Below are 20,714 nucleotides of genomic sequence, written 5' to 3'. Positions count from 1 at the left end.
CCACGAGTAGTGTTGCAAGTTGCAACAGCTTTATTCGAAGTTTGGAAGCGCAGTTGCGGGTACGAGTACGAACGCTTCCCGCAAAAGCTGCTGTGGTTATTCGCGGTTTGCTTGGAAATCATCAAATCAATAGGGACGCCAGCGTTTTGGATAATTAAGCAGAAGAAGCAGCAGCAGCCTTTGACCAAAAACGCGCTTTTTCAAACGGCAAGTTTTGTTCCCGCGTCCGATATGAGCGGGTGCCTACTCGATCTAGGAATTACCGAATCCTTCGACCTTATCCTTTTCTGCCTTTTTACTCTCTAATTTTCCCTTTATATATATATTTCTCTTAATCCCTTCTTTTCAATCAAACAGTAACTCCTAATCTCTCAGATTCTTTGAAGTTTAAACCCTCTCTGTGAATTGATTCCAATCTCCCCAGATTTACACATCAATGGCAGCGGTATGTTTTTTTTGTTTTCCTTCATGTCTTGTAAATCTTGTTTTCCTGATCTTAGAGATGTAGGGTTTGTTTTTCTATCATCTGTGCATGAGACGTCCGTCTGTTAGGGTTTTTAGAAAATGACAGATTTTGTATTGATAACACGTCAGTGACGATCCATCTTATACAGAAAAATGGACGTTCGAAGTCTAGAAGTCACAGAAAGATCAAAAGTGTGATTATTACACAGGAAATTGTTTCCATGAATAACATTGTTTGCTTACTGTATAAATTGTAGTATGAGAAGGGAAGGGCGTCAGTAGGGGGAGGGGGACCTCTACCAAAATTTGGGGAGTGGGACGTGAACAATCCGGCATCGGCTGAAGGATTTACAGTCATATTCAACAAGGCCAGAGATGACAGAAAGTCTGGTGGAACTCCATTGATTAATGTTGCAGCAGCACCAGAAAAATATGCTTCCCGTAAAAAAAGTGACAAATATAATAATCACCCCAAAAAGGTAATAATAATTATTAATATCCATGCCTAATTATTTAACAATTTAAGTTTGTTTATATCTCTAAATTCTGATTGAATGTATATCGCAACTAATTATCTACCTACACTTTGTGGATGCAGAGCAAGTGGCTTATCTGCTGCGGTTCTTAGGGTTTCTGGACATTGACTCATTCGAAAGAATCTTGCACGACAAGAAAACAATATTGTTCTTCTTATTCCTTAATCCTTTTTTTTTTTTTTTCAATTTTGATGTGTTACTCCTTGATTTTTCCATTTCAAGGAGAGCGATATATTGAGGAACGAATAATGAAATACTATTTATTTTTTTTCATTAGCTGTTTTGTTTTATTTTATTTGCCCAATCTGTTGAATGCTAATGCAACCCACAATGGAACTGGTTGACTGATCTGTAATAGTCACCTCTAGATCACATTTATACTCTTGGCCAAATCATGGAAAAATTCTTTCATTACGGGATATATTATATCACGCGTCCGATCACATTTTTTTTCAAAAATTAGACTTCAAGTATTTGAGACAGGAGAAAATTTTATGTCAGATTGCTTTACCAGTCGCATGGTGCCACATCATTCAGTAGTTCCACTCAAACTTTCATTGACAAATATATCGATATATTATTGACAATTATTTAAGTAAAGTAGTGATGGAATTAATAAGATGAACAAATGTGGTAGTCAATAATGTGTGAATATACTTATTGATATTGAATGATTTGAGAAGCCAATTAATCAGATAGTTTCAAATTCTGCTAATTGATCCGACGAATGACTTAATCTAGATACACCCATAATACACACTCCTGAAAGTGTAGCCGGACAAAAGATGCGATCCAACCCAAAAATTTGTCCAAATAATGCTCCTCTCTAAGCCTTGGTACTTAGGTCATCTTCAACCGAATGAGGGTCAGATAACTCATTTTAGCCCTCCGGTCCTCCAAAAAATTAATATTTTAATGAATAGTGCAGAGCTATAGTTCTTACCATTTCCAACCGAAGGCTAAATGGTCATAAGGTCAAACATAATTTATTATTTAAATTTAAAAACTACAACAACTTAAATTTAAAAACTACAACTTATATTTAAAAACTACAAATTAAATTTAAAAATTACAACAATTTAAATTTATAGGAAAAAATGAGAACTTTTTAATATTTATTTTTTAAATTTTGGCTGAAAAAAAAAATTCAAATCCAACGGTAACTGACGTTAGCTAGGCGTTGGATTTGAATTTTTTTGGGCTATAAATAGGGTGGATATTGGGCTATAATTCACACACCTTTGAATTCAATCTTTTTCAATTCAAGTTTGTAATGAATTCCAACTTTGGATCCTCTTTGAATTCCAACTGGGGGTCCTCATCCAATTCCGAATTGGAATAAAAATGGGCGCATATGAGACAAGAAGATGAGGAGTTTGATGAAGAAGATGAAGCATGACGCAACACACAATATGTGGCAACCATGGCTATGTCCATGGTGTGTCAGCCAACTGAGGAACAACCTCAGTGGGGTGGCTCTGTTATTGGTCGCTTTTACAAACCACAAAACAGAGCGATGGCGCATGCCAATCTGATGAACAACTACTTCAACCCCAACTTGGTGTACACATAAGAGGAAATCAAACGTCGCTCCCGGATGAGGTGTCATGTGTTTGAGCGTTTACTTCATGATGTCCAACAGGTCAATCCATACTTTTGATAGAAGCTGGACAGAGCAGGTCGCCCTGGTTTCTCACCTCATTAGAAGGTTACTATTGTACTCCGAATGATGGCATATGCCTCCCCAGCTGATGCAATGGATGATACATATGGTATGTCTGAGTCTACATGTCTTGATACTCTTGCTGAATTCTGTGACACAATTGTTCATCTTTACAAAGGGGAATACCTCCGTGAGCCAAATCAAGAAGATCTGGATCGGCTTCTTCGCAGAGTTGAAGATTGTGGCTTTCCAGGCATGATAGGGTCATTAGATTGCACGCATTTGAATTTGAATAACTATCCCACTAGATAGCAATGAGGCTTTAGCGGAAGGTCGAGAAAGCCAACTATTGTGTTAAAGGCAGTTGCTTCGTATGGCACATGGATTTGATATGCTTTCTTTGGAGTCCCCGGATCCCAAAATGACATTACAGTTCTTAGGCGTTCACCCCTCTTCAATAACCTGACGGAAGGTAAATCACCTCATCTTGACTACTACATCAACGACCGTTAGTACAATATGAGGTATTACTTGGCAAATGACATCTACCCAAAGTGGGTGACAATTGTCCAAGCAATTCCAAACCCTGTGAATGACGCCGAAAAGTGTTTTACCTTACACCAAGAAGCATATCGGAAAGATGTTGAGAGAGCTTTCGGTATTCTACAAGTACGGTGGAAGATCATCAAGGAACCGGCAAGAGGGTGGAGTCGAGAAAATTTGGACTCCATCATGATGTCTTGGATCATTTTACACAACATGATTGTGGAGGATAAGTGAGATGGGTATATTTATGGAAAGTCTGATGATGACGAAGAGGATCCAAATAGGTTAAGAAGGGCTCGTGCAAAAATATATGATGGGGCTAATTTGCCTTTCAATCCAAGAACTGATAGTATCTCGTTAAATGAGTACATGAGGTGCTATAAGATGATAAGTTCCCGTGCCACAAACAAGTACCTATAACAAGATCTTGTTGCACATCTTTGGGCCAAAAGAAGCATATAGTAGGCATTTTAAGTTTTATGTTGTTAAATGTTGTTTAAGTTTCATATTGTTAAATATATTTTTTATATTGTATAATTTTTATGTTGTTTAATATTGTTTAATGTTGTTTAATGTTGTTTCATGTTACTTAATATTATTTAATGGCTTACGAAGTTATAGTAAAAACAATATAATTTTTTTTTAATTTTGTAAAATAAAAATTTCAAAAATAACGGCTAGCTGACGTTAGCTAGTTACCTTTGCATTCAAATTGTGGCCCAGCCCGGGGTCAGCTGGCTGGCTAGGTTGGGTCGGCTGGTTGACCCTTTTTTGTCTAGTGGGACCCACAAGCCATTTGGCCTAGCTCTAGGTTGGAGATGATCTTCGAGTTATTTTCAATCCTCTAACTATCTGGATCCTTCATTTGGAGATGACTTTTACATAAACTTGATGTGTTTTTACAATGGATAAAAATTGGATGCTCATTAATGAATACCTTTTGATTTTGCCCAACAATATTTTAACACATATTTTTGTTTTAAAAAATAATGACAGTGGAATTAAGTTGTTTTAAACTTTAAAAATACAAAAAACACACGACACTTTTTTATTAGACACCAAAACATTATCCTTTTGCTGAGATGGCTCTTTAACAAGCCACTTGCGATCTTGGAGTCTTGGATTTTGTAACAAAGGAAAACAATATTTCCACTGTGGTCCCTACTGGTCAAAACTTCGGACCAAGATTGTGTGCGCTCCTAGTTTCCATCCTCTTTCATGCATTCCTACTTTATCAACAATCATTCCATATCAAGTTAATTTAAAGCTCCAGATTTCGTCACGTCACCAACAACACTCAAGTTTTGGTGAAGGTGAAGATATTGTGTGCACAGTTTTGCACCTTATGGTGCTTTTATGGAACCACATGTGAGGAGGACGACAGATTCAACTGTTGGTTTTTGCAACTCTTGTCTTAGCAGCAATATTTGAGATTTTACGAAATTAAACGCCTGGACTGAAGCACCAGAAACTGTAGATCCAAAATTTTACAAAAAATATTTGTTTTGCAGAAACCAACAGTTGAATCTGTCGTCCTCCTCACATGTGGTTCCATAAAAGCACCATAAGGTGCAAAACTGTGCACACAACATCTTCACCATCACCAGCATCTTCACAATCTTGGTCCATTTTACGGCAAGAAAATTGGAGTGGGAGGGAAAGGTAGAAAAATTGGGCATTAAAGAAACTTGAGTATTGTTGGTGACGTGGCGAAATCTGGAGCCTTAAATTAACTTGGTATGGAATGAATGGTTGATAATGTAGGAGGGCATGGAAGGGATGGAAACTAGGAGGGCAGACAATCTTGGTCCCAAAACATCACGTGCGAAAGTCAAGCTGCCATTGTCCGATGGCTTGCACTGCACAGAAAAAGGACTCACCTTGAAGCTGATGACTTTGGTGGGCGGGGCGTCCTAAAATCTTCTGGTTTCGGATCCTAAAAACGTACTGGGTGAACCCGAATACCCCAAATGCAAAGAAAATGGTAAGCTGCGCTGTGGAAGGTGGCTGTGCCAGCGACTACTTAGCCGTAGCCATATCGGCCGTCTGTTTCATTCTGTAAGTTTTTTCTGGCTCTTGTGGGTCTCTATCTGTTTAAATTCATCACAGTTTAATAGGTTTTGTTGGGTTTTTTCAAATTAGTTTGCTTTGGGGTTTTGGGATTCTGATGCTCTTGCTGATGGGGAAGTTAGATTGGGTGAAATATTGTAACATATTGCTTGCTGGGTATCTGTTTGATTTAATGTCTCAGAGAGAATTTTGAGTTAAAGCAAAAGATTTGAAATTTCCATGTGAAAGGGTGCAATAGGGTATCCAAATTTGTAGCCTTTAGCTTTCTATGAGTTCATTAGTTTGGATAGAAGTACTATTTGATGTTCAAAGTTTGATAAGCAAAGTTGTTGACCTCATTTTTAATAGTGAATGAATGGAAAGAAATTATAGAATTTTCAGATTATATATGCTGATTTGTTTGCTCATGTGCTTTGAGTTATTCTGTGATTATTATACTTTTATGCTAAACAAACCTCACTCATAAAATAACTCCAGTCTTTTGTATGGTTGGTTTCTTTCTTTCAGGCTTCTTTCACGGGTAATCTTACCCTTTGCCGTTCACAAAATTCCTCTTCCGAAACGCAGTAGCTTTTGGATTCCAGTGATTCAAATTTACGCCAGCTTCAACCTTTTGTTGTCGCTTGTGGTGATTATCGATTTCTATGTTCAATAATCCATCAATACTGTTCTTAATAACTTCAGCTGTTATAAGTTGTATTATGGGGATCTTTTGTTACCATTTATAAATAAAGCATGTTTTCCTGCAGATGTCTCTCAATTTTCTGAAATTCGAGAAGACATATTGGTGGCAGTCTTGCTATCTTTGGGCAGGTTGTTTACTGATTTTATCATGACTTTGAAGTTAATTTTACAGTTTCTCGTTTGTGAATTTCTATAGTTTTGTGTACTCTTTTAAGTATCTTTTTTTCTTTCAGTCTGGATTGGAGCTCCTCTTGGCTTTGGTTTACTACTTAGCTGCCGCATATCACAGGCCTTTCAACTGTATTACATTTTTGTAAAGTAAGCATATGTTTTACATACTTAAGAAATCAATGTTGCATTGTAAAGCTCAATATTACAATTGGGCTGCAACTCGCCAAGTATTCAATCAGAAAATTAAGCTGCGGAACCAAAACCAATTAAGAAAGAGATTTAGGTTGCATTTGTATTGGTTTTTATTGATAACCTGTGTGCTACACTTATGTGCAATTGAAATTTCAGGAGGTGTCTACCACCAATCAGATCTTATATTTTTCTTCCACTAATTCTCTTGCCATGGTTTGCTTGGGCTGCTTGTAAGGCTCTCTGAATTGATTTCTAATTGGGATATCTACCCCGGAGGCCTGTGTCTTACACAGTGTGTGTTGTATGATTTGTAGTGATCCACATCAAAAGGCCTCTAAATCATCGATGTCACGTGGGAACTCAGTGGATCATCCCAGACATGTCCCTCCACGCACTATATGTTGCCATTTTGGTAGGATTCACGGGGGCTATTCGGCATATAGAGTTCAGGTTTGACGAACTTAGAGACCTCTGGCAGGGAATACTTGTATCAGCCTCTTCTATTGGTACACCACGGTGATCTATTTTTGGTTTGTTCGATGAATATAAAAAATGATACTCCAAATTTTTTCCAATGAAGGGTGTTCATCTTAATCCAATTCAGATTAGATTTCTTTAGTTTGAATGACAAGTGGTCCCAAATATAGTCTTGTTGTATAGGCCTTATTGGTATCTCTGTCATAAAGTTTGTGGGGGGGTTTCGACTACATAAAGTTGTATAAGGGAAAACATAGTAGATGCGGTTTTACTCATTTGTTGGACCTCGCTAATTGTCTGCCTCACATGGCAATCAAACTATACACTTTGACCTGCAATTTGTTTCTCTGATAGGAGTCGAAATAAATGTTTTAGGCATGACATAAAAAATCTCTACTAATGTTTCGTGCTTCCATATTAATCTTGAAAAAGAGGAAGGCACAATAGTCCTAGCATTTTCATGGCTGCTAAAAGGCTAGTTTACTTCTGCTCTTAGATATCGTGGAAGAAACTATCATGTTACTGAAAACTGTGTCATTGATTCTTAACTTTCTTGTAAGATGATGAAGGCTGCAATATATCAGTAATATATGGTTAATTGAATCAGTACAACTTGTTTGCCCTGCTTTTGACTGGTTCTCCTTATTGCTTCCAGGAGTATGGGTTGTTGCTCACATTTTGAATGAAATTCATGATGATATCTCTGGGCTTCAAGTTGCCTCTAGATTTGTGCTCTTAGTTACGGTATGATTTATCATCTGGTAGTAGTAGTACCTTTTCATGTTATGCACCTGTGTAAAAGTACTTATGCGTTATGCGTGTGCTAACATTTCTAAGGTATATATGATAGGCAAGCATTCTTGTGTTAGCTTTATTTTCGATATCAAGTTCACAACCTCTTCTATCACAAATCAGCTTGAGGAAAAGGGAGCCCCTATCATTTGAGACAATGGGTAAGGCTCTGGGCATACCTAACAGTGGAATGCTATTGCCAAGGGAACCAGCACCTGTGGTGGATCCTAATGAACCACTTGATAAACTTCTTATGAACAAAATATTTCGTCAGTCCTTCATGGAATTTGCAAACAGGTATTCCGTTTTTCACTAAGTTACATATTTAAAAATACATTTGCACTAATAATTATTATGCCGAAATATACTCTTGAGTACAGAACACGACTTTCTCCTGAAGCTAACTGAAAAGAAATAATGAATTGCCCAAAGGCTGAAAGTAATTTTATCCAGCCAAATGGAACCTTCAAAGATTATGCATTTTTCTATCAAAAACTTGCAGTGGTATCTATTTTCTGCCCGGACAATTGAGATAAAGAATAAATCATTGATCATGTGGAGTATTTATTTTGTTCTATTGTTCTTCTTAATCACAGTTGTTTGGCAGGGGAGAGTGTCCATTTTTATGAGGAAGTGCATGAACTTGGTAAAATACCAGCGGATGATCCTGTAAGAAGGATTTACATGGCACGGCATATCATTGACAAATACATAATTGCAGGTTTGTAATTTTGTCAGTGAAAGCCAACATTTTTGTTCTGCTGCTTAACGATATGATTTACCGTCTTCAACCTAGTCTCACACTAACTAGGAGTTAAGTCTCACAAATATGTGGGGGCATTTTTTTTCCAATTTCACCATACAGGTGCAGCAATGGAGGTGAACATTTCTCACCGAAGCAGACAAGCAATTTTGACTACTTCCAATTTGGCACAACCAAATCTTTTTAATGATGCTTTAAATGAGCTGATACAGCTGATGAAAACGGTAGGATGAATATTTCAGGCTCCAAAAATTTTTCTTCAACTGACTTTAGTATAATATTACAGTGGATTGATTTCTAAGCTTTTCTTTCTCTTTTTTTACCCTCTGAAGAGCTTGGCAAAAGATTTCTGGTCATCCATATACTCCATTAAGTTCAAAGAAGAAGCCAGTATGAGATCTCATGAGCTGGAACAGATGACAAGTTGGAACCCCTCTCCCACTCCTAGGTTGAGTTCTGTACGTGGCGTTGATGATCCATTTCACCAAGAACAAGAATCATGACTTTGGCTGTAACACACATCACCAAGGCCTACAATGAGCCAGACATGGAAAAATATGGTAACTGGAAGCTTGTTAGACCCACAAGGGTATGCTTCCGACAACATTATCGCTTGGACGGTATGAACATACTGAAGATTAAGAAGAGATATGGAAGTTTCATGAAAGTTTAGCAAACTTTTGTTTGGCGATTACCGGACACGTGAAGAAGTGTTTGATTCTAGCTAGTTTATGAAGGCGTAGCGTCACTTGATCTGTACATACCCCCTCTTCAGATATATTATGAGTTACACTACCGTCTAAAAATTGAAAAAAATGATTCTACAAGTAGTTTCCAGCTGTTGTGATCTTCATGTTTTAGTTATGGAGAGGAAGCATAACAAGGGCTCGGGAAGAACTTGCGTGTAACTGGGTTTCATGCGGTCTTCTTTCTTCATCTTCAATCACGACTATAATCATGTGATGAGGAACACTAAAAGTAGAGCGATACGGAAACAAGCTGCAGTTAAGTATTTGCCAAGGGCTCATGTAGAACTAGGGTGAAAGGAGTGAGGATCCTCGCTGAATCATTTTTGTGAGGATCCTAGAGATTCTCATATCACATCCGTTCAACATATATTGTGTTGTTAAAAATCATTATAAATTTTTTTATTTAAAATTAAATATAAACAGTATCTGACGAAAACGGATCAGCCGCTGAAGGATATGATTAGAGGATTTCCAAGATCCTCGTAAAAAGAATGCGAGGAAAATCCTCTATCCGGGTGAAAGTTCGGAAACTAGTACTAGAGAAACTAGTACTATAGTCTTTTCAATAAATGAAATAAACAAGTTTTCCCAAAAGTAAAAACAGTATGTACCGTCTCCCCAAATCAATCCAAATGACAGATCACACCAGTAAAAGCTGCTACCATATATACACAGCTCTTAAATGGTGTAGAACTTCCCTATAGTCCGTCTTTTTCCCCCAAAACCCAAAAAAGATGGTGCCTCCATTTCATGACCTAACGACCCAACCCCTCTGGCTTCTCCTTCCTTCCACTCTTGGCTTCTTCATCCTCCTCAAGCATATCACCGCTCTGGCCAAATGGGTCTTCATCCTCCTCCTCAGAGCCCCCAAAAACCTGAAAAATTACGGCTCGTGGGCGTTGGTCACCGGTGCAACCGACGGCATAGGAAAAGCATTTGCCTTCCAACTTGCCCAAAAAGGCCTAAATATAGTCCTAGTCAGCCGGAACTCCACCAAGCTCAAATCAGTCTCCGATAAAATCCATGCAAACTCTCCCTCTACCCTAATAAAAACCATTGCATTCGACTTCTCAGGCAGCGGCTTGGACGGGTTGGACGAGCAGCTGGAGAAGGAGATCAGGGGTTTGGACATCGGCGTTTTGATCAACAACGTCGGGGTTACATACCCGAGTGCAGGATTCTTTCACGAGGTTGATGAGGAAGTGTGGATGAACGTTGTGAAGGTGAATGTGGAGGGTACAGCTAGAGTGAGCATGGCAGTTGTGCGAGGGATGGTTGAAAGGAAGAGAGGTGCAATAGTTAATATTGGTTCTGGGGCTGGCATTGTTGTGCCTTCTCATCCTCTCTTCACGATCTACGCCGCTACAAAATCGTAAGCATCAAATTTTAAATTAATTTATCTCTCTCTCTCTCTCTCTCTCTCTCTCTCGATCTACGCCGCTACAAAATCGTAAGCATCAAATTTTAAGTTAATTTATCTCTCTCTCTCTCTCTCTCTCACACATACACACACACATACATCTGCATATATTATACATACATATTTTCCTTGAATTTACAAGGTTTGCTAGATCAAAAAAAGAAAAGAAGTTATAATTGAATGCGTGCTACTACCCTCGATCTTGTTATGTCATAAAACCCTTACTAACTAACCGACTTATTAACTGTATTCATCTACAACTCTGCTATACTGCCGCATGCAGTTTCATGGGTGCCCATCAAGCTTTGCACGTGACGCTTTTAACTAAGTACTGAGTCATTTGTTTATATTTCATGCATTAATTAAGGTAACGTTTTCATCCTATGTGAAACATCCAATGTCAAAAGCATTAACAAATTAACCTTTGTACAGCATCCCTGTCAATTGGAAGTTCATGGGAATCAATAATCCATCAATTTGACCACCTATATGTTGTCCAACTCTTTAAATAATGCAAGTGCAACACACCATTGTGAATTTGTGGCTGTGTGTTGGTACAAAAAAGAATATAAAAACACAAAAATATTTATAGTACTCGAGGGTATAAGATATTTGAGGTATTTTAATAATTAGATTTTTATTTTTGTGTTTTTGATCAAAAATTTAATAATTATTCAAGGTATATCTAGCTAGCTAACACATATTTCTGAATATTTTAGTAGAGAACATTTCTGCTTATACACACATTATTTGGTAGTGATTTATTAAAAAATAAAAATACAATAAATTTTAATTAAAAATTATGTGTGTAAATGCTTTTCTGAAAAAGCACCATTTGAAATTTTCTCAAAAAAATTACTTTTGATTTTGTTATCATTTGGTAATTTTCTTTATTTTCTAAAGGCAGCATCAAACAAGCCTTTTAGTTATTTTCAGATTTCAAAAACACTTTTACATTTTTTTTTGAATGCCACTTTTTTTATTTTGTTATCGTTTTTAGCTCGTCAAACGATCCTTTAACTAACTGTTTTTCTGTTGGCCATGCTTAACGATCACGAACACATTTTACATATCTAGTTAATTGTTATTTACTCTTGTAATTAATTGGTTTAATCGGATTGGTTTTACTATCATACATATATTATGCAGTTATGTGGATCAACTGTCTAGATCCCTCCACGCGGAATACAAGATGTACGGAATTGATGTGCAAAGTCAGGTACCATTATACGTAGCAACAAAACTGGCGTCGAGGGTTGCTTCGATCGAAAGGCCCTCCCTCTTCATACCAACCCCAGATGCTTATGCAAAGGCAGCCATTCAGCGGATTGGCTATGAAGCTCGCTGCGCACCGTTCTGGGCTCACTCAGTCCAGTGGTTCTTCTCGCGCTTGGCCCCCGACTCTCTTCTCGATGCTTGGCGCCTCTCTATTGGTTTAAAAAGAAGGGGGAAGAAACTCCATGAAGAACTAATATAATACCTACTTTGTGTTTTGACCAAAAAATAACACACACTCTGTTATTTCTCTCTTGTGTGAGCAGACAAGTTTATGCAATTAATTTTAGATTATATATGAATTGACATGAGAGGAACTATGATATTACTATTTAAGTTTTTCTACCACATAACTTAATTAAAGCGCTTTTTATTTATCCAAAACTTATTTACATTTTCGTAAGCAATGAAAGAGTAGTTAACTTGCAATAGTCTCAGTATCATACGAGAAATTTTTTCAGTGCTCGGTATTTAATTAATTAGTAAACATGTCATAAAATAAGCATAGGGATATGAAAAAATATATCATTTCCTCCCTTGTATTATAACATGTCAAGTACCGCTTAAAAACGTAATACTCGAAAAAAAATCTCTCATATAATAGAAGTATGGTTTATTGTGGGTTTTGTTGAATATAGTTGACTCTGCCTCGTCATCATTGAAGTGTAATATTGATGAGTCTTCAAAGATTAATTAGAAGGTTGTTAGAGTTGGTTAAAAGTCTGGTATGTTAGTTGTATTGGTTAGCGTAGGAGCTAAGTCTCTCTCTAGCTCTGTATAACTCAGAAATGAGTTAGTTTGTCATTCATTCTAGTTCATCAATAGTAAAAGATTGTATTCATTTCTCTGATCCTCTCTCTTCTTCCTTAAAGCTTTTCTCTGCAACTATTCATTTTCTGTAATTCTCATACTCTGCTATCATGGTTTCATCGCCGACGGTCTCGGTCCTAGGTTTTGCTACTTTCGCTGTGCTATATGGTTGCTGATCTCATGTGTGTTTTCTGGGGTTTTCTTCAGTGCCGTTGGGCTTTCATGGAATCATGTTACAAAAACAAAAAAAACAAAAAGAAAAGGTGAAATAAATAGCGGGTCATGCACTAGCAGTTATTTAAGTTTTTGAAACTCACCTAACTCAAAAAGACGTCTTGGCCAAATCATTGAAGTTTTGTGTCAGCCTCTAGCATTTGCAACATCCAACTACTCTTCTCTCTTTTCACCATCATACTCAATGGCATGGTCCATTTTTTCAGCTGCTCAACATTAAACTTGTCGTTCAGTCTGTTTACAAAAACGAGAGATTTTTCAGTGTGATTGGTGTATGGAATGGTATACTACGTGTCACTATACGAATAGTGTGATATGTGTTAAAAGTTATTAACTTTAAAAATAAAATTTCTCACCACTTCTACTAAAACATGTGATGTACCACTTGTATTCCCGTCATAATTAAAATTTTCTCTACAAAAACAAAGTCCTTGATTTCACTCACCACGTGGCAGCATCAGTAATGGAATTACATGAATTTGTGGCAAGCACTATAGGGTTCATCTCTCTTTGCAATCCTCCTCCAATTTTTTTAGATGGGTATGGGTCACGTTCCTGACACCCCCAAAGAATCTCAAGGAGTATGGCTCGTAGGCAATCGTTACGGGCTCTGCTGATGGAATCAACAGAACCCTTGCCTTTGAAATGGCTTCAAAGTGTCTTAACTTAGTTTTGCTTGATCGAAACACTTCAAAGCTTGAAGCTAGCTCCAATGAAATACGTGAAAAATATGGTGGAAAATTGGCATTAAGAATATTCATGGACTTGGCAAAGTTTAGTGGGGGAGGAAATAGCTAATTCCATGGTGGAAGAGGTAAAAAGGGCTTGATGTTGGTATTTTGGTAAATAGTGCAGGAGTGGCTTACAGATTTGGTAAGTTCATCCATGATGTGGATGATTGGGAGTTGATGGAGATCCAAGTACGCTCAAGAAGAAGATGGGAGCAATTATCAATCTTGGTTCTGCCTCTCATGCCGTCCTTTCCTCTGTTCACCAATTATGCTTCTTCCAAAGCCTGAGTTCATTTATTCCTTAAACTTTTTCTTCTTTCAAGCGATATTCTGCTTTAAGTTAAATTATATAATCGTAAAAATCAAAGGGATTAAAACTTGGGTGTAGACGAGGAGCACATCATTTCTAACCAAACCTTTGTTTCATATTTTTATATCTCGTGGTTAGGCGATTGGTATGTGTTTAAGTGCAAGTCTATATAGCCTTGTAGATTGAAGCCCATACATTTTACTTCACATAGGCACCAACACTTTCACGTGTCCTAAGATTGCACCAACATTTTCACGAGTACTCCTCTATATCTTCCCAAAAGATCACTTGAAAGTTGAAACCCACAAGGCAAAATGAAGGCCCAATGTTGATAATATCATATGCCTTGACCCTCTTGGAAAGTCCAATTAATTTATTTGAATTCCGATTGGAGAAAATCTTAGATACAACCGGTTATTTTTTATGGAATTTTTTTTTCTTTTAATGGGGTCGTTCGTAATTAGATTTTTAAAGATTCTTGCTTATTGTAATACGAAGTTCGTATATATTAACCCTTATGATTATATTTTTCTTAAAAAAAAAAACCCCGTTTATGTGATTAAGAATGCATGCGTTATGTTGTATATATAGGTACCTTTCGAAGTTGTCAAGAAGCATTAGCTTGAAATACAAGCAGCATGGAATTGACATTCAGTGCCAGATTCCTTCTTCCCACCACCAGATATATACAGCATAGCAAGCATGCGATGGATTGATTGGCTATGAGAACCAATGTTCGCCCTACTGGTGCCACTCTCTGCAGTGGCTCATATTACATGGATTGCTCGATGCGTTTTTGAGTGCTATTGTATTTTGGTACGCCCATCGGTTGCGAAAGATTGGCCAATTGAAAAGGTTGGACAATAAAACGATGCAGCAAACAGCATGAAAATGATGAAAATCCAGTGCGCGCATTCTTTGTTTTGGTTAAGATTGTGAGGTGTTATTTGGTTTGCAGTGGCTAAGGAATCTTAACAAACAAATTCACAATGGACATATGATTCACCAATGGGAAAATTAATGTGAGTTATGGGAACATTGTCACGTCTTTAGTCCAGTTCGCACGTTACTAAAATTATACTTTAAATCATAATTTTGTCTTTCATTTATATAATTATATTATATACAACACTCATGTGAACGCAAGCACGATTATCTTTCCGTATCTTTCCAACATCTCCTTTTAAATTCTCTATGTTGTCTTTATCTTTTTATAAAAAATTAATAAAAGATGTTAATATGGTTTAACCATGATCGTTCATATAAGAGGGGAGGGGAGGGAAAAAAATCATACTCCCATCGCAGGTTGCACTGGCAATTAATGCTTTTCTTGACATCTGGTGTTCCAATGAATGAAAATTAAACACGTGGCTATTCCATGTTTCAGTTAAGGGATGTGATATTCACACATCCCATTTTACTTCTCACACACTCTTCTAATTTTCGGTTATCAGATCGGATGAATTAAAGAAGATCAACGGATAGAAATTAACAATAGATATGTGAGAAATAATTTAGGATGTGTGAATAGCGCATCCCTTCAGTTAAATTGCATTTTGATAATTTCTGAGATAGTGGGCCCCACAAACTAGAAAAGAGAAACTTCGCTAAACTCCGTCAAACTCCGTCTTCATCTCTGCCGTCTAAAAAGAGGAAAAGCGAATTCAAATCGTCCAGATTGCTGCGATGTGCAAAGGCCTCCTCCATCATCCAGATTGCTGCAACGTGCGATGGCCTCCTCCTCCTCCTCCTCCTCCATCGTTAATTTCTCAGTTCTCTGAAGTTTCTTTGAGTAATTTCTTATTCTTTTATGGGTATTTATGGGTTTTTATTTTTCTTCTTCCGGCTTTGATTTTGATGAAATCAAACAAGGAGTAATGAATGATTTGGCTTGACAAGGCATGCATGGTGGCCTATTTGCACTGATCTGTCTGTAAAATGAGGTTTTTATCTAATTTCATGAAAGGGCCAAAATAACCCAACCAAGGAAAATGACAGTACAACTCAGAGGAACTGTCTGAAACTAAGTACAGGTTTGGTATTGCTGTCCTTTAAAAAAAAATTATTTCAGCTGTGCTATGAGAATAAGTTTATTTTTGTTGTTTCACGTTTTCAACTTTTTTTATCTAAAATTATGAAATTAAGCTATTTTTAAATGTTTATCAAATATCTTTTTCAACGCAATTTTTTTTTATATCTATTTTTTATAAAAGCATGTTAGTGGTTGATAACTGCAGTAGATTGGTTTATCTGTATGAGGGCAGGGACGGCCATCAGAACTAAGGACGAGAACAAGTTTGACAGACTTTCTTGTCACTTTGGTATTTTAAGAATGCAATTTAATTGGGAAATGGATTCTCTCCTGAGCGTATGCTCAGGATCCTGCTGAGCAGGACACGAGGACCGTTGGATGAAAATTCAACGGCTACAAATATGAAGTGAAACACCCCAACCCCTTTTATATTTTAAAAAATTGTTTTAAAGCCTTAATTGGTGAGCCCGTGGGACCCACCTTATGATTTTTTTTTGGTTTTTCCCCGGTCTCTCTCCTCTTTCAACTCTCTTTTCTACCTCACTCTCCCGTGTCTCTCTCTCTCGGACCTCATCTCTCTCCCTCGCTGCAACTCTTTTCCCCGATCAACACTCAGCCACGCCATCTGCTGAGAACTCACCATCTAAACCTCGTCCCTTTCCTCTTCCTCTTGCCTCTGCGCAACTCGGCGAAACCAAGAAAATAACCTCCGGCGAGTCCGACGGCTTTCGAGGCCATTTCCGGCCAAACCACGGCGATTTGGCCGGCGTGCAAGGTATCAATCTCTTCGTCTTGTCGAGTACTATAACTTTCCTTTTTGTTTCACTTAATTTCGTTGAGTAGTGATAAAGTTATGGCCGTTTAAAGTGGGGTGGTTTTCCGGCCGAATTTCCGGCCTTCTTCTTTGGCAAACCAGGCCCTTCAGGCCGTTTCTCAAACCCACGGGCCTTAAGCCCGTACTGCATAAGCCCAAAGCCCTAGCCCAATCCTTTTAATTGTTTTTATTTATTTGTTATTGGTTTAGGACCCAAAAGGCCTTCGGGCCATTAGATTTAGGGCCCTTAGTCCAACCCAAAAACCTTTTGAGGTTTTTATTTATTTCCTGTTTTAGAATTAAGGCCTTGGGCCAATCGGAATGGGCTTTCAGCCCTTTCCCAAACCCTTTTAACTTAAGGGCCTTAAGCACTAAACCCTTTAACCTTAGGATCCTAAACCCAAAAATCCTAGGTTCCTAAAATCCTTTAAAACCCTAAACCCATCCAATCCCAAATCCCCTATTTTTATTTAAACTCTAAACCCTAATCCGGGTTCAAGCCTAAAACCCGTTTGACCTAGTTTGACCGTTGACCCCCGGTCAACGTTGACTTTAGGGTTGACTTTTCGGGTTTTCGTCCGGGACCCTTCTTAGGGTAATTCGACGTTCTGGATCCGTTTCCAATGTCCGTTTTCCCAAATCAATTGCTATTATATAGTTTTATTTATTGGACTCTTTAATGTGCTTAGGGGCAATTATTGTGACGTTTCCGTCTTCGCTAGTGGCGCATCTTTTAGCAACTAAGTACTGTGAGTGGACCCCTTCTAAAATGCATGTTTTATAATAGAAATGCATACATGAAAAACATGATTTAATAGTTATGTTTTATGAAGTACTTTATGAGATGATATGCTTACTGAGGCTACTTTGAATTATTACTATTTTTCCTATAACCCGTGTTCTTATAGAATATCTGATGGATGACGATATGATACTAGAACATGTTTCGAACACCTCTTTATAGTATAGATGATGAATGACTTTATACTATGAAGTTGTTTTTCAATATATATATGTTCAATGGTTTTGTACTTACCTAGTGGTCCTTTCCGCTACGGGACGTAGGGATAGATTCCGGTCCGTCCCGGGCGACGGTTTGGTGTTGGCATAGGGCCTGGAGTGTGTTTCCTCTGGCTATTTAGCACAGGGACGGGGAGCCGGCATGGGGCCTGAAGTGTATTTTCCTCTGACTGTCTACTCAGAGACGGGGAGCCGGCATGGGGCCTAGGGGTTATCGGACAATTCACTAGTGATTATTATATATACAAGTTATGATTTGAGACACTACACATCATGCTAGGTTTCGGAAAACCTATGTTTATCATTATATATGTGTTTTCATAAAACCTGGGGGTTAGTACGTTGATAACTGTTTTATTATATATATATCAACTTGGTCCACTCATGTTTGTTTTGCGCCCCCTTCAGGACTTAGAATCGAGGCATACAATCCCGGCATCCAGGCACTTCCGCATCGGTATCTTCGAGTTCCCTCGGTGTAGGACCCATTCCTTTGTTAATCTAATTTTATATTATTTCCCTTAGTGTTCTAGTTAGTTATATGCTCTGAACACGTTCCTTAAATGCATATTCATTATTCTTTTATATTTATAAGTCTTAATTATTCCTTGTTTTCAGCAATTGCACTCAATAAATGGCTTTCGTCACCCTTCGGGTGTCGGCCAGCACGTGACCATCCCTTTGTCCCTAGGACATCGGGATCGGGGCGTATCAGGAAGTCCCTTTAAAATTATAATAATTGTAGCCGTTAAATTTTCATCCAACTATCTTCGTGTCCTGCTCAGCAGGATCCTGAACATATGCTAAGAAGAGAATCCATTTCCATTTAATTGAACCAAGGAAGAGCCACGTGTCTAATTTTCATTTATTGGAACACCAGATGTCATATACGACTGGAACTTGGAAAAATTTCTCGTTAGGCAAAAACATGGCGTCTTTAATTATTCTTGGCCGCCTCACGCCTTCTTACCGATAAACCAGAAACCCTACCGCATTCTCCACTGTAATTGCTGGCAATGGAATTCCAACAGTTTTTCCTAGTGGCAGTAAGCACTATAGGGTTCATCTCTCTCTGCAAATCCTTCATCAACTTTCTCAGATGGGTCTGGCTCATGTTCCTCAGACCCCCAAAGAATCTCAAGGAGTACGGCTCGTGGGCTCTCATCACTGGCCCCACTGACGGAATCGGAAAAGCCCTAGCATTCGAAATGGCTTCGAAGGATCTTAACCTAGTTTTGGTTGGTCGAAACCCTTCGAAGCTCGAAGCAACCTCCAACGAAATACACGAAAAGTACGGTGAAAAAATTCACACCAAGAATATTGCCATTGATTTGGCACGGTTTACCGGGCAGGAAATTGCTGATGCGATAGAGGAAGGAATAAAAGGGCTTGATGTGGGCATTTTGGTAAATAATGCTGGGGTGGCTTACCCTTATGCAAGGTTTTTTCATGAGGTTGATTTGGAACTGATGGAGAGCATTGTGAAGGTGAACATGGAGGCTGCCACGTGGATCACTAGGGCAGTGCTTCCAGCTATGCTGAGGAAGAAGAAGGGAGCAATTGTTAACATTGGTTCTGCCTCCTCTGAGACCCTCCCTTCTTACCCTCTATACACTGTTTATGCTGCATCCAAAGCGTGAGTACGATTAATACTGCTCTCTCTTGATTAGCCTTGTCAACTAAACGTAGTTTAATTAGCATGAGTAAATTAGTAACAACACGTTACGATGGGAGTCATGTTGAAAAACTACTCCCTTTCGGGAATGCTCAATTAATCTTAGCATATTGTCAAATTTGTAACTTGTGACATAAATCCTTGTGAGGTTTGGCGTTGGCAGGTACATATCAATGTTCTCAAAATGCATTAGTTTGGAGTACAAGCAGCAAGGAATTGACATTCAGTGCCAGGTTCTCATTTTTCCCATTTTTATGTTTTCTTTTTATCCAGTTCAATGAGAAAAATACTACCTACTTGGGGCACTCTGTTTTTATTTATGTATATTTAAACAAAAAGTATTGAGCAAGGTATTTTGTTATGCAATTTGTAACTTTGATGGGAAATTTAGGGTATGTGTGATAACTATTTAGTTTTTAATTTTCACTTTTTGTGGTTGAGATATGGAGAAAGTGTAGACTGGAAAATTGGAAATAATGGATGAACATTTTATAGGTAAACTTGAGGGGGAAGGGAAATCAATTTATAGGTTTTGTTGTTACCACATGAAAATTTTGTTGAAAAAATCCAAGCTCAATAATTTATTTCATTCGTTTCAAATTTGGGAAAAAACTTGTCATCACTATACGTGATTGTGGTGTTTTTGAAGTCCTGCATATATTATCCAACTGCATACGATTCAATGCAGATTCCTAGTTTGGTGGCAACAAAGATGACAAAGATGAAGCCAACTTCCTTCCTCATTGCATCACCAGAGATGTATAGCAAAGCAAGCATGAGATGCATTGGTTATGAGCATCTGTGCACCCCTTACTTGAGCCATTCTGTGCAGTGGTTCATAACAAATGCACTGCCTGATGTTTTGTTGAATGCGATCATGTTGAAGTATTTTATTGGGATGCGAAAGAGAGGCCAATTGAAGGAGTCGCGAAACAAAGCAATTTAGCAACATAAAATGGAAGGGAAACTTCGGTAGGCTGCCCTCCTACACCGGCTGAGTGAGACCAAAATAAATAGCTTCCCAGCACAAATGTTCCTCTAAAAAGTGAGAGGTGCGTCAAGGATGGTGTGATCACGGTGCACCTACACAAGTGAGAGCTCCGTTAGGATGGCATGATCTCCGGAAACTAAGAGGAAAAGTCTCTTGTTAGTTGCAATTGATGCCTTATTGAGTTAATCTTTAACTAGTGATTTATGATATAACCATATAGCATTACTTTTTATTTGGGTGAATAAATTTACGGTAAGGTCATTTCGGGCAATGACCCTAGTTTGATGGGCGAAA

General features: G+C 38.1%; 4 protein-coding genes and 1 pseudogene across 4 annotated transcripts; all 5 read left to right on the top strand.

Moving 5' to 3' along the window:
• The first annotated feature begins 207 nt into the window (after positions 1 to 207).
• Positions 208 to 1,274, top strand: LOC126607058 (protein NOI4-like). The gene is made up of 3 exons (XM_050274486.1): positions 208 to 445; positions 723 to 944; positions 1,064 to 1,274. Exons 1-3 carry the CDS (start codon positions 437 to 439, stop codon positions 1,091 to 1,093), a joined length of 261 nt encoding a protein of 86 aa, XP_050130443.1. The 5' UTR covers positions 208 to 436; the 3' UTR covers positions 1,094 to 1,274.
• Positions 1,275 to 4,975: 3,701 nt separating this feature from the next.
• LOC126608576 (regulator of G-protein signaling 1-like) lies at positions 4,976 to 9,189 on the top strand. Its single transcript, XM_050276523.1, has 11 exons — positions 4,976 to 5,268; positions 5,788 to 5,908; positions 6,030 to 6,093; positions 6,198 to 6,282; positions 6,484 to 6,557; positions 6,642 to 6,833; positions 7,460 to 7,548; positions 7,655 to 7,893; positions 8,193 to 8,317; positions 8,462 to 8,583; positions 8,692 to 9,189. The coding sequence occupies exons 1-11, from the start codon at positions 5,192 to 5,194 to the stop codon at positions 8,860 to 8,862; spliced, it is 1,359 nt and encodes a 452-aa protein (XP_050132480.1). The 5' UTR covers positions 4,976 to 5,191; the 3' UTR covers positions 8,863 to 9,189.
• Positions 9,190 to 9,698: 509 nt separating this feature from the next.
• LOC126608577 (very-long-chain 3-oxoacyl-CoA reductase-like protein At1g24470) lies at positions 9,699 to 12,187 on the top strand. Its single transcript, XM_050276525.1, has 2 exons — positions 9,699 to 10,480; positions 11,678 to 12,187. Exons 1-2 carry the CDS (start codon positions 9,843 to 9,845, stop codon positions 12,003 to 12,005), a joined length of 966 nt encoding a protein of 321 aa, XP_050132482.1. The 5' UTR covers positions 9,699 to 9,842; the 3' UTR covers positions 12,006 to 12,187.
• A 1,123-nt stretch (positions 12,188 to 13,310) lies between these two features.
• Positions 13,311 to 14,777, top strand: LOC126607869 (very-long-chain 3-oxoacyl-CoA reductase 1-like; annotated as a pseudogene).
• A 3,884-nt stretch (positions 14,778 to 18,661) lies between these two features.
• Positions 18,662 to 20,714, top strand: LOC126608937 (very-long-chain 3-oxoacyl-CoA reductase 1-like). The gene is made up of 3 exons (XM_050276949.1): positions 18,662 to 19,390; positions 19,593 to 19,662; positions 20,118 to 20,714. The coding sequence occupies exons 1-3, from the start codon at positions 18,771 to 18,773 to the stop codon at positions 20,373 to 20,375; spliced, it is 948 nt and encodes a 315-aa protein (XP_050132906.1). The 5' UTR covers positions 18,662 to 18,770; the 3' UTR covers positions 20,376 to 20,714.

The sequence above is a fragment of the Malus sylvestris genome, chromosome 16 (genome assembly GCF_916048215.2).
Source record: "Malus sylvestris chromosome 16, drMalSylv7.2, whole genome shotgun sequence".
NCBI lineage: Eukaryota > Viridiplantae > Streptophyta > Magnoliopsida > Rosales > Rosaceae > Malus > Malus sylvestris.
The sequence above is the reverse complement of the archived record's forward strand: the minus strand, read 5'-3'. Positions and strand labels throughout refer to the sequence as shown.

Bases quoted from the DNA above. Each gene is read 5' to 3' on its own strand.
- LOC126607058 (XM_050274486.1), top strand. The intron at 945-1,063 runs GTAATAATAATT...TTGTGGATGCAG, and splicing joins ATAATAATCACCCCAAAAAG to AGCAAGTGGCTTATCTGCTG.
- LOC126608576 (XM_050276523.1), top strand. From the start codon at position 5,192: ATGGTAAGCTGCGCTGTGGAAGGTGGCTGTGCCAGCGACTACTTAGCC. The intron at 6,283-6,483 runs GTAAGCATATGT...TTGAAATTTCAG, and splicing joins CTGTATTACATTTTTGTAAA to GAGGTGTCTACCACCAATCA. The intron at 7,549-7,654 runs GTATGATTTATC...TATATATGATAG, and splicing joins GATTTGTGCTCTTAGTTACG to GCAAGCATTCTTGTGTTAGC.
- LOC126608577 (XM_050276525.1), top strand. From the start codon at position 9,843: ATGGTGCCTCCATTTCATGACCTAACGACCCAACCCCTCTGGCTTCTC. The intron at 10,481-11,677 runs GTAAGCATCAAA...TATATTATGCAG, and splicing joins ATCTACGCCGCTACAAAATC to TTATGTGGATCAACTGTCTA.
- LOC126608937 (XM_050276949.1), top strand. From the start codon at position 18,771: ATGGAATTCCAACAGTTTTTCCTAGTGGCAGTAAGCACTATAGGGTTC. The intron at 19,391-19,592 runs GTGAGTACGATT...TGGCGTTGGCAG, and splicing joins GTTTATGCTGCATCCAAAGC to GTACATATCAATGTTCTCAA. The intron at 19,663-20,117 runs GTTCTCATTTTT...GATTCAATGCAG, and splicing joins GAATTGACATTCAGTGCCAG to ATTCCTAGTTTGGTGGCAAC.